The sequence below is a fragment of the Accipiter gentilis genome, chromosome 28 (genome assembly GCF_929443795.1).
Source record: "Accipiter gentilis chromosome 28, bAccGen1.1, whole genome shotgun sequence".
NCBI lineage: Eukaryota > Metazoa > Chordata > Aves > Accipitriformes > Accipitridae > Astur > Astur gentilis.
Window position 1 is genome coordinate 14,786,924 of NC_064907.1, and position 12,789 is coordinate 14,799,712.

At 40.7% G+C, this 12,789-nt stretch overlaps 1 protein-coding gene across 1 annotated transcript; it reads right to left on the reverse strand.

Annotated features, from left to right (window-relative positions):
- Positions 1-1,948: 1,948 nt before the first annotated feature.
- LOC126051715 (sulfotransferase 6B1-like) lies at positions 1,949-9,657 on the reverse strand. Its single transcript, XM_049831290.1, has 7 exons — positions 9,410-9,657; positions 8,209-8,348; positions 7,470-7,559; positions 6,688-6,814; positions 5,787-5,881; positions 5,108-5,264; positions 1,949-4,132 (listed from the first exon to the last, which is right to left on the reverse strand). Exons 1-7 carry the CDS (start codon positions 9,609-9,611, stop codon positions 4,002-4,004), a joined length of 942 nt encoding a protein of 313 aa, XP_049687247.1. The 5' UTR covers positions 9,612-9,657; the 3' UTR covers positions 1,949-4,001.
- Between the last annotated feature and the right edge of the window lie 3,132 nt (positions 9,658-12,789).

Consider the following 12,789-nt stretch of genomic DNA (forward strand, 5'->3'; position numbering starts at 1 on the left):
CAGATGTTGTGGAGTGCTGCCCTGCTCACTTTAGAAGCACATGCCACCCCTCAGTGGACACAGAAGCAGACCTCTATTGCTCTTTCCAGCTGTGGCACTCTTTGGTCACCTCAGACTACTCCCTGTGGAAGTTACTCAAGAGCAGTGGAGCTCCCAGCATAGGGCCAACTGAGTCATCCCTTGGCTGTTTCTGCTCTCCTTCCACAGCGCTGTCTTTGGGAACACTCTGTTCCCTCCTCCTGACCAGCTTCAGTTTACAATCTCTTCATGATCAACACAGTTTGGCCTCATTCCCAGCCCCCAGCTAGGCTTCTGTAACTGGTAGCAGAAGGAGTCATCAACCAAACCACCAGACCGTCAAGGTCCTGTCACCATCTTTGCACCAGGCTTAGCTGTCTTGGCCTCTGCAACCTGGCAAAACTGGTATGTGAGGGACTGGGCTTGGAGAGCGAAGTCTCAGTTTTCAACACCTTCTGGGTTGTGTAGGTGGACCCTCACACCTTTAAAGCATTTCTGCCTGTGCACAGCTCTACAGGCTGCACACAAAGGGGATGTGATAAGGATCAAGGATTCCTTTCTGCAAATGACCTATTAAGATATTTCTCTAAAGCAAATAGGGAAAAAATGAAGGAATCTAAAATGCCCATAGTGAAAGAAAGAGGAAATAATCCAAGAGTCCTAGTGGCATTCATGTCTTTCCCTCCATTTGGAATCACATGGGAATCACCTGCATTCTGCAATGCAGTGTGTCTGTGGAAACTGCAGTTCTGCCCTCATTAGCAGGATATATTCCCTTGCAGTGAGTAGGGTAGCAACATACCTTCCTGTATTAGCAAGAGTGGTCAGAATATCAAGGGATGTGATTATCCTGCTTTACACAACACTGCTGAGTTAACCGCTTGAATACTATGTGCAGTTCCTGCACTGAAGCACAAGCAATTTTGAGAATCTGGAGAGAGTCTTGCTGAACTTCCATGAAATCACTGGGAGCTGAAGCAAAGGAAATGCACAGAAAGGCTTGGTTTGCTCAGGCTGGGGAAAAAAAGAAAAGGCACGGGGGAATCTCACTGCAGTTTTCCACTACTGGATGTTATTATGAAGGCAGAGCCAATTCCTGTGAAGATTGGCCAGTAAATGGCAAAAGGAGCATATTAAAAAATCACAACAAGGAGATGTCTGACTGCATAGAAGCAAAAAAACCAACCAACCAAACCAAAAAAATACCGCCCCCCCCAAAAAACACTATAGTGGGAAAACACTACAATAGATATCCAGTGGGTGGGAAATCTCCACCCTCAAAGTTTTGAAAGTCTTCTGGACAAAGCCTTGAGCAACAAAACCTAACTTTGAAGGTTAGGTCTTTCTCCTGCTTTGAGCAGGAGGTTGTATTATAATTGACTTCAGAGATGCCTTACAACTTCATGATCCTATGAAGTCTGATGTCACCATAAGCTTTTCTCAGGTATTATTATTGTGTTAAATGATGGCATAAACTTCTGTATTGCAGCATTGTGTACTTGACCACTTGTCAGGAAAACAACTTGCCTGTTTTAGGATAGCGTGCTAGAATCACATCGTCACACCTCGTTGCAAAGGATTTCAGAGCTTCCAAAGTTTCTGGGCTGCTAAGTGTAGCAGGGTATAAAATACTTCGGTAGGAAAACAGCATGCCTTCTGGGGAAATCTTTTCACTTTGTGAAAAAGAATTTTCCACTATTTTGATGACTCTATCCCTATTTCTGCTCATGTTTGTATCCCGGTGGAACTCTTTTCAAACAAACAAATACAGGCAATTCTGTACTCTGTCAACAACTTTTGAAATCACAGGACTGCAGACTGACAATAGTAACATAGAGTCTTTGTTGCAGCTGATACTAGGAACAGGAATCTACTGGGGCAACAACTAGGAGCATCCAGAATGTTAAATGAAAGCAAAGAAAGACCTATAAAAGATATTCCCTGAAATATTTTTAATTGGTGAGCAATGCAGTGCAATTTGCAAACTGGACAACCAGCATGTAGTGGACATGTGGACAGTGGATCTCAGCTGAGATTGCTCTTGACCCCGCTAATGGATACACATCCAAGGGTGCAACTTCATTCCAGGCAGCAGCTCTATCCTGTAGCCAGTCACTGTAACATCATCACTTCAGGCAATATGTCCAGAGGTACGGACAACTACCTCCTAAGCCATACTTCTCATGATTAAACACTCACATTTGAGATTTTTACTTCACCAAATCCCACAGGAGGGTTACTTGCATATGAAGCCCTAATACCTAGGTTCTGCATTAATGCGAATCAAATTCTACCTGTATGACTTCAGCTCTATTTCTCCCTACCGATATCCATAATTTAATCTTCAAGTGAAATTGTTCTTGATGGGAGAGTTACTGGTATTCTGGCTGATGCCTTTTTGAAAGATAAAGAGTACTGAGATGGAGAAATAGGTATCTCCACAGGTCACGCCAACAGAGACGTGCAATACAGGAAAGCTGGTGAGGGGCCTGGAGCACAAGACTTATGAGAAGCAGTTGAGGGAATTGGGGCTGTTTAGCCTGGAGAAAAGGAGGCTGAGAGGAGACCTTATTGCTCTCTACAACCACCTGAAAGGGGGTTGTAGCGAGGTGGGTACTGGTCTCTTCTCTCAAGTAACAAGCGATAGGACAAGGGGAAGTGGCCTCAAATTGTACCAGGGGAGGTTTAGAATCGATATTAAGACAAATTTCTTCACCAAAAGGGTTGTCAAGCACTGAAACAGGCTGCCCAGGGAAGTGGTGGATTCACCATCCCTGGAGGTATTTAAAAGACATGTGAATGTGGTGCTTAGGAACATGGTTTAGTGTTGTACTTGGTAGTGCTAGGTTAACGGTTGGATTTGATGATCTTAAAGGTCTTTTCCAACTTAAACGATTCTATGATTCTATGATTCTATAACTCAAAACTTCTCAGGCCACACCTGGAGTACTGTGTCCAGTTCTGGTCACCACAATTCAAGAAGCACACAGACAGACTGGAGGGCGGGGTCAAAAGGAGGGCCACAAAGATAAGAAGGCTCAGGGAGGACCTCATCACAGTATTCCAGTACTTAAAGGGCAGGTACAAAGAGGACAGAGACTCTCTGTTCATAAGGATCCACACTGAGAAGGCAACAGGCAATGGGTACAAGTTGCACTGGGAGGTTTCATCTCAATATAAGCAATAAATTCTTTACAGTGAGAACAATCATTTACTGGAACAACCTCCCCAGGGATGTGGTAGAGTCCTCATCGCTGAAGGTTTTCAAGATGCAATAATCTCATTTAGGGCCCCTTTCCCATGAAAGGTTGGACCAGATGGTCTTTCAAAGTCCCTTCCATCCTGGGCTGTTCTATAATTCTATAAAAGCAATGCCTCTGAGTGGATCTTGCCTGCTAACGCCAACCTGTAATCTGAAATCCATCTTGAAATTCTGCATTTGGAGAGATTAAAATGCCTAAGAATGCTGATCCCCATTCCCTTTCATTGTCCTCCCTCTAGCTTTGATCCAGTTTGTGCTGAAGTCATGGGGAAGACACCCTTTGTCATTAGTTAAGGTTGTGTCAGATCCATATTTTTGCTAGTGATCTTTTCTGTGAAGATGTTGCCTGATTTGAAACATTTTTGAAAAAAAAAATCTACATACTATATAATAAGTAGTCTAGAAAGACTGTGTTTGGCTAGAAAGAGAAAAGGGGCATTTTATTCCGGATGATAGCTACTGAAACAAGGCTGTTAAGTTTATCTGAATATGGTTAGTTGCCGTCTTATTCAGCAAATAAGTGTAGCCAAAGCAAGCCAAGATCTCACCTTTAAAACAAAAGCCTACTACTCATCAATGTCACTGTAAGGTCTGCTGCAATGTGATTATTACAGTAATTCTAAGGTGCTTGGATCATTTGATCTAGTTTTCTAATGTATAGCATTCAGATGATCTCAGAGTGAATTGGAAAGTTCTTGCTCTAACCACTTTTTGTGACTCTTCAGGCTTTACAGTACACTTCGTACTTCAACTTTCTTCCCAGTTTAGTTCTTCCTATATGTTCTTCAAATGCTTTGTCCATTTTCTCATTCTGATCTTCACTGAAAAGATTCTTCCAGTCACTTACAGCACCTTCAAAGAAGCAAAGAAACTCTTGAAAAACAAGAAATTTTATTAATTTTTATTCCATAGATCTGTCATTCTTGTTCCATTGTACACTAAATGGAGTTGATCCATTTTTCAAGATAAAACTTCACTCATTTTTTGCACCAATATAACTTTGTGAAGTCAGTGGAGCTACAGATCTGTGAAACTGCTATAACACAGAAGAACGTAATCCTCTTCAGGTGACTGTGTCCCAAAAGCAGCCTAAAGTCCTGTTTCCCTGCAGCTCTCTACTCCAGTCAGTTATGACTGACAAGGTTGGAAATCATAAAGCCTTAAGAATCATCTGGCAGGAGGCAGAGCTGGGTTTCCGCTCCTTTTGGCAGCCTGAGTTTTTATCCAGTGACTTCTTTAATGTAAAATGCAAACATAGGTTCTGGCAGCCAGGTTGGCCCTCTCATGTCTGTGTGCCCTACACTACACTGCAAAAGCAGTTCCCTTTTGTTTCCCCATCTTTACGTACCTGATTCTTGCGTGCTTGGCTTACTTCTAAACTGTGAGTGTGAACAGGGGCTTGGCAGTGTTCCTTTCAGGAGATCCTACACTCTCCTAAAAAGTGTGATCGTGCCTCTCGGGCTGAGTTTGGTCCAGTTTTGCCAGCTCAGATAAGCCTCTAATGGCCGAAGAGTCAGTGATCTTGGTGCAGAGATGGAGAGGCGTTCAGACACATGACAGCTCCTCCTTTCTGCCAGTCACCTGTGGGCCTCTCAAATTTGCTCTGTGCGGTTGCTTCTCCTGTGCTGGCTGCAGCCTGCTGCCAGAGCCTTGCTGGGTCTCTTCCTCACCAGTGCTCCTTGACTAGTCTTCTCAAGCATAACAGCGATAACCTGCTTGATACTAACCTGTATTGCTAATATGTGTGCAGAAATGAAGCAAAGGATGGGTGGCCCAAGCTCCTGAGGGTGTGACATTTCTACCTCTGGACCTCTTGGAGATTCCTACCTTTGCGAAAGAGAAGATTGCCAAACGCCCCATGGGTCTTCTGCGAGTTCTTCTTCATTGACTGGAAGCTGCTCCTCTCTACCACAATCTGAAGCTCTTTTTCAGTCAGGAAAAACCCAAAGAAAGCAGATATGTTTTTCACACTCAGGACCGGATGCTGAAAAGAGGAATGTAACACACCACATGACATTTGAGCAAATTGCACTGCTTTCTGAGGTGTTTGCACTTCCCTACATCTCTCTGCTGGCTACATATATAGAATATTCATAGAGTTCAGTAGAACTGGAGTGGTACACAGTGCTTCTCTTCTTCATAATTATTTCAGAGGCGATATGAGCTGTCTTCCTATAGATCACAGAAGATTGTATGTGATTTACAGTTGAGCAAAATCTACACTGTTGAATATATAAAAGCTCCCACAAAAAAATTACTGGAGTTTTTGATTTACAGTGACTTGGGCTTATATCACAGCTAAAGAGAAAACAAGAATCATTTTCACAAACAAAATTTTAAAAAGGCTTTTAAGTTTGAATTTCACCTTTCCTTCCCTTAAAACAAGAATCTATCATCTCATAGAGTATCACGCAGTTTGAATACACCACATGAATATAATGGTTAATTTGTTTAGGAACAAATGCTCTTTGAAGTATAAAATATTTGTAACTATTGATAACCTCACCTCTTTTAGCTCTTCATAAGTTATTGTCATAACATTTTCATCATCAGCATATTTGTTCCATTTGGAAATGTATTCAAAGTAGCATCCCCAGGGCACTAAATAAAACAAAAGAATCCTAAGATGAAGCATAAATGAAGATTAGACAAACTGCTTATGAAATAAACCAAATTTTACTCCTGAAGTTGATCCCTCAGCCATGGGCGTTACTAATCATGTCTATGCCAGAGTTTACACCCTTCTGTGGGAATTATGGGGTTTTGCTCCAGGCTGTTCTGACATGTGTATATGTCTCAGGCATACGATATGATTTTTTAGTCAGTACAGTAAAACTTGTTAGTATTTCAAGACAGATGTGAGTCCACAGAAGAGCTATTAGTACTCAAACCATCTTGCAGACTCCCTTAATCCAGTTGAAAACCTTGTCTAACCCTCCCTTCTGCTGGCCATGTGATATGCCAAACTGAAGAATTTATGCATTTTTAAACCAATGGGACTATTTTCTTTCTTTTTTAATGCACTGCACTTAGTCCAAATCATTCCTCTGGTCCAATTTGGCGTGTAGGTGCTTAGACGTCTGCGTGGGCACAAGATGGTGGACATTGGAGAAGAGAGGTGAAGGGGATCCAAGAGAGAGATAAGCAGGAACTGCTTCTTCCAGAGAAAAATATCAGTTTGTGCAAGTTAAAGCAGTTTGTGGAAGTGCAATTTTGATAAGGATTTATCCTCAGGCAGTAAGGCAAGTACTGTAAACTTTAGTTCAAATGTCTAACTTTCTGTCTTTAATCTCTGCTTTTGTACTGTAACCCAAAAAAATCCTAGTGAAACTGCTTTAAAAAATGCAAGGCTTTTAGAAAAAGTCAAGGCATTGAAAAATTGACACAGACAGAAGAATATACTGTACTTTTCTTCGTCATGAAAGCTACAAAGAAATCATCCCAGGTGTCGTAGGAGGGAAGAGGAGACATGGCATTGGAGAAATGGTAAAAAGATGTAGCTACATCTTTTGGATTGCGAATCAGCAACAATATCTAAAAAAAAAAAAAAAAAAAAAATTTTATTTGTAGAGAAAGACATAATAGATTATAGTACAAAGAAAACAATAATCTATTTTATAATTGCAGTTTGGGGAATTTCTAATACCTTGTATACTACTTGCAAAAGTAGCAATTTCATTCTAAATTCACAAGGTGAAGCATTTCACTTTGCTTCAGTACCTTGTGAAGATGATTGCCTATAATTATTAAAATATCTTTTACAGATTAATCAAATTAATTATGCAGAATCTAAGAATATTTTGCTCGATACAAGCATCATCCATCATTTAGGCAGTGGGGAAAAATCACAAAAATACAAATTGTCTCTGAAACTTGACACACCGAAGCCCTCACTTGTGACAACACACCATAAAATGCCTCCTGTAGGAAACTGTGTCAAAATACATTTTACTGCTGGAGGATTTGTTCCATCCCTCCATCTTGCTGTGGAGACTGACACAAAGGTGTCAATAAGGATGAACTGAGATTAAGTGAGATGAATGGCTGCACTTAAGCAGGCATGTGAAAATGGCCAGGCTAAACATTTAAGTGTAAGAGTGATTCTGAAAATTGGCAGAAAAGTACTAAATCGGCTTTAAAAAAAATCTGTTGGAGTGTTTGCTTTCAAGACATTAAAATCAGCACTCACCTTGGCTTTACTTTTGAAGATAGACCTGGGAAGATTTTCAGGAAGGAGATGAGTAAATATAACTCTTCGAGAAGGTAGTTTGTTCATTCGCTTTAAGAATGGGAAGGAGGAAAGTGGACAGTTCAGTTAGTGTAAGTATTTTCATCAGCCTGTGATAAAATATTGCCTTGCTAAACTTATCAACATATCACTTTTTTGTGAGTGTTATCCTGGGATCTTAGTGGACTCCTCTGAGTAGCTCTAACCTTCAAAAGCTCCTGAGAATAAGCAATTGGAAGAAGATTATCCATTGCTAATTCTCTTCAGTGATAATGAATTTAACATGTTCTGTTAGACAAGGTACCAAATCTAAAGGTAAGAGGCAGACTCTAACTGGGGGTATGTGAAAGCTGAATGATCTCAAGGAGAGAGAGAAGGGGTGAGGAGGAAGAGCTAGTAAAAAAGATAAAAGCCAGTATTTCAGTATTTGACCTTTCATGAAACTATTTTTAAATATAAAACATGCTATGTTGAATTTGTGCAGTCCTTGTGCACCTAATGAGTATGTGTTTCTCTCAAGCCCTCTGAAGTGTCCATTTATCCCTCAGAATTTGCCAATGCAGACAAGATTCATCCTGACCAGATGCCATATACAGAGAAATGGGAGAGTTCTTAGCAAACAGTGGCATATTTCACGCACCATAAATTCAGTATTTGAAGCACAAAATTTTGACAACTTTCATACGTATTCTGTGCCCACCTCAAACTTTCCAGTATCTCCAATTTCCAGGTAGGGGAATTCTTCTAGTTCTTCATCATTCATGCTGCTTTCTTTATTCTGTGTTTTCTTTTCAAATATGGCCACCAGATCATTTAAGATTTGACCCACCCAGTTGGTGCCTGAAAGGGGAAAAATAGAGGTTTGTAGAACCTTTAGAATAAACAGAAATGGATTTGCCAGGAAAGCCAAGAGGTAGGTAGTACTACCAGGTGAGTTGCCTGGTCTCCCTTCATGTGGTACAATCACAGCTGACTATCTGGACAATCACCTCTCAGGGTCCTACCTCTGCTCTTTATAAGGACACATTTCACCAGCTCAGATGGCTCAGTACTTAGTAAATTAACTTATATATTGTAAATTAACTTGTATATTTTAAATTAGCCAGTAAAGGAGAAGAACCACTACAATTCAAATAGGAAAACATGCATTAATGTCATATTTTTTAATTGTGATAAATACAAGGGGGATTAGGGTTGTAAACCTGTACCTCAAAACCTCATCTATTTTATGTTTTCTGATGTGCTGCACCAGGATTACCTTGGGAGGAAAGACAAGTCACAGAACTTCAACAGGGGAGCAGAACTAGATCTGAAAATTGTGCTGTATGTGTTCATTTTCTTTACCAATAGGCAAAAATTCTCTAAAGTGACATTTCCTATACACAGTTATTATGTTTTTATTCAAAACATTAAAAAGAGCCTGTAGAGAACTCCCATCTGTAGTTTACCATTTCCTGACTTCTGGACACTGGGTTCCTACATCTTTGTCACTACAGTGTTAATAACTGCGTTCTGGTGCATAGCATTTCTTCAAAAAGAAAACATGATTTAAAAAGCAAAAACTTCACAATCCTGCCAGCTGTGACTAGCTACTAAGACGGTGTGAATCTAATTGCTGGAGGAGAGAAACAGCTACATTAAAATGGATATGAGATGCATCTTTTATGTCTTTTTCTCAGTCATTTGAAATATTCCGTATATTAAATTTTCATAATTAATCTCATTGTGCTTTTTGAGAACCATATCAGTTCTATAAAATTTTGTGAAAATTCTAAATACTATTATTTAGTATAATATATAATATTATGTATAGAATATAATATATATTATATATATTTAGTACAAACGTACTTATTTGCCATTGCATAACATTTTTTATGAGGAAAGCAAACTATATTCACCAGATTTAGGGTATCCTGCCAAAATGATATCATCACTTCTGGCTTCAAGGGACTCCATGGCTCTGAATACTTCAGGACTGCAAAAAGTAGCAGGGTAGAGAATCCCCTTGTAAGAAAAAAGCAGCTTGTCGCGATCCATTGTATTAGCAGCAACCATTGCCTGATCTATGATATCAGCAAATTTTTTTCTGGACTTCTCCATTCTTCTCTCTCTCACACACACAGGCTCTGTCACAGTGTGAAATGCTATGCAGAAAAAGAGAGCCACAGATTACCTTTTAACAGGGGGTTGGGTTTGCTGGGGTTTTTTGACCCTGTGAGCAATAATTTACTACTCTTTCTGAAGCTGTAAAGAAATACGCAACTCAAGTCAAAGACCTTGAGTCATTTGAACCTTTTGAAATCAACAGAAGTTGAACATGGGCAAACAAGAAAAACAAAAAAATGAAATTGCATTCTAGGTTAAAAGGCTTGAGTGGCTTCAAAATACGATGCCAAAAAATCTGTAAATACAGCACAGAGTTTATAAACAAAATTTATCAAAATAGAGCAACATGAATTGCAGGCTGGGGTTTAAATGGCACAATCACATTCCTCATGGCAGTTCTGCTCCTTCCAGTACTTGCTCTGCTGGGATTATTTTTTGTTGTTGTATCACTCATCTTTCTCACCAAACCAGGATCAAATGTGTCGGGATTGGGAGAGAAAATGTTCAGTGCGCTAGTGATGGGGCTGTGGACCGTCCCGTGAGGGTGGCCAATTGCTCCGTCCAGCTGGTCCCCAGGAGGGCACGTAGACACACACACTCTCTGGCCATGGTTTGGACTGCAGCACAGAGTTCTGGCTTTCTGGTGCTTACACGGAAATGACTCATTTATACGTGTTCTTTCCTTAATGAGCTCAATCATTGTTTAACAACTGATCAGTCGTTACTGACTTGGTAATAATATAACCTCAGCTACAATGATTACCACTTATAATGCACTTTAGGTGATGAGCTTCTGACTGCACTGACCTCAGTAGAAAAACTGAAGTTAGGCCCATGCTTAATATTCCAGTCTCTGGCAAGAGGATGGGTCACAAAACCCAAGAAAATAGTTCCCAAAAAAAATTCATGCCAAGCATCTAAACATTGTTCTTCCTTATCTCTACCTGAATGCTGCCTGTTGGGCACTTGGAGCAGTGACTGCATACCTGTATGCTTTTGACATTTGCTCGCCCTGAGGGATTCAGGGTGGTCCCTGAGATGCCTGGTCCCTGAGACATGCTGCAGTGCTCGCAGGATGACCTAGCCCTACATTTTGACATCAGTTTTGTTCAGTCCATAGAAATCTTTTGCTTTTCCCTTCATCTCCTCTTTTCTGTAAAACTATGTCAATATAGAAAGACTACCTATGTGCAGGTGTCATCTGAAACAAATAGGCATCATATGACTCCTCCTCGATCCATTTGTTGAATGAGATCTGTGCCAAAGCACAGACAGTTGGGACCACCTGCATCACTTCACTGATGTTCGCTAAAAATTGCTGTACCATGAAATAGCATCTTTGCTGATTCTTGAAGTGTAACCAGCCACCCTAGCAAAACAAAAAAAGCAGCTTGCCTTAATTTTTTTCCTTTACCTTCCCTTGGCATTAAACTGTCATGGACTGAAGTTAAGAAAATGTGTTTAATTGGTATTTTTACCTGCTGGCAAAAATGTGTTGGGACAGCATGCATTCCCTAAGGAAGAAAAAGGGGGGAAAATGGTATGTAAGTTATTAATGTATCTCATGCATAGATACATACATAGATATGTATTAATTTATCTCATAGCATAGTGTTGGAATAGGATGTCCATGATAGAAAGACAGATCATTTCACTCCTACACTTCACTTATCACAGAATAGTCCAAAGAAACTGTGATAGAGAAAATCCAGAGGATTTCCAGTATATTTTTGCCAGGGAGGGCAATCAGGCCAATTATTCCTTGGAGGCAAGTTTTATCCTTAGGAACCCAAAAAAACCCAGTATTAGTGGAGAAAAAACAATTAGTAAGACATAAGTCATGAGGAAGGATTTTGATGGGAGTTAAAGTTCTTGGCAAAAAAAAAAGCAGGATCAAGATTTGGTAATGTGAGCCTTTGATACAGCCATCTGGCACGACACCTGAGTAGGGAGATGGGAGAAGTGTACCTTGCACCGTATGTGTTACACAAGACCCTCTGATCCTGCCGAATACTGAACCCAGAGACTGGCAGAAAACATCAGTTGACTTAAAGTTTCTAAGAAGCAGCTTTAAAAACACAGAGATTAAAAACAGATTAAAAGATTTGGTAATCTCCAGATTAATGGTACTTGTTGTTCAAGCCACCACAGTGCCTCTAAAGGTTTCTAACTTCCCATACTTATCAGACCTGGTCTTTCCTGACTGTGGAGCTTTGTAGAACGAGACCGATGACCTTTCCTGTGATAGCTACAGGACACTGCCAGCTGACAGTTGCCCAGTGGACTGATCTGCTTACACAGATCCATTCCCTGTTAAATGAAACAACAAAGCAATACTCTTAAAAGTTGTGCCCTCACGTGTAAATGAGAAGAGGTAGTTTCACTAACTATCCCTATGGTCTGCGTTAATCTCAGTAAAACTCTGGTGAAGGCTTCCCTAAATTAGTCCTCCAAAATGACCTAATAAGATTTAAGATGGATCCATTAAGATTGATCCATTCATGAGAGTACCCTAAAATCCCCCTGATCATCCATCTGCAAAAAAAAAAAAACCTCAGGGGGAGGACATTCCCTGGGATCCTGAATGAATGAGTCCATGAAAAGTAGGACTTAAAGTAGAATTGGTTCTATGACGGAAATACCATATGAAGCATTTTTCCCTTAGCATGTGCCTGATCAGAGGGAAGTCAAAGCCTCCAAACAGAGACCAGAATGTCTTAGGTTATGTGATAAAGCTGGTCTGCACACCCATGAAGGAGCACAGAGAAACAGTGGAGGGGAACCCAAACAATACCCTGCCAAGAATCTCCCAGGGTCATCACAGGAGTCATCAGTTCATCAAAGGCCTGTCCACACCAGCCCAGAGGAGCACAGGAATCCAAGATGAAGACTCAGACAAAGGGACACTCTGCCCAGGCCCCTGCTAGGGCTGTCGCAGGCAAGTTTCAGTCCCAGTGTCCCAGTAGGAAGATGACACATCTAAATGATCAGTGTTGGAGCACCTTTTGAAGACTGGCAGAGGCTGCTGGCTGGGGCTATAGGCATGTTAAGGAATGCAGAGGAAGAGCCTTTCATGTTTGCACAGGACTTACTAGGTCAGGAGTACAGGACATATGTGAGACAACTGCCACAAACCCAGTTGTTTACCTCCTGCATGACACTATTGTTATCT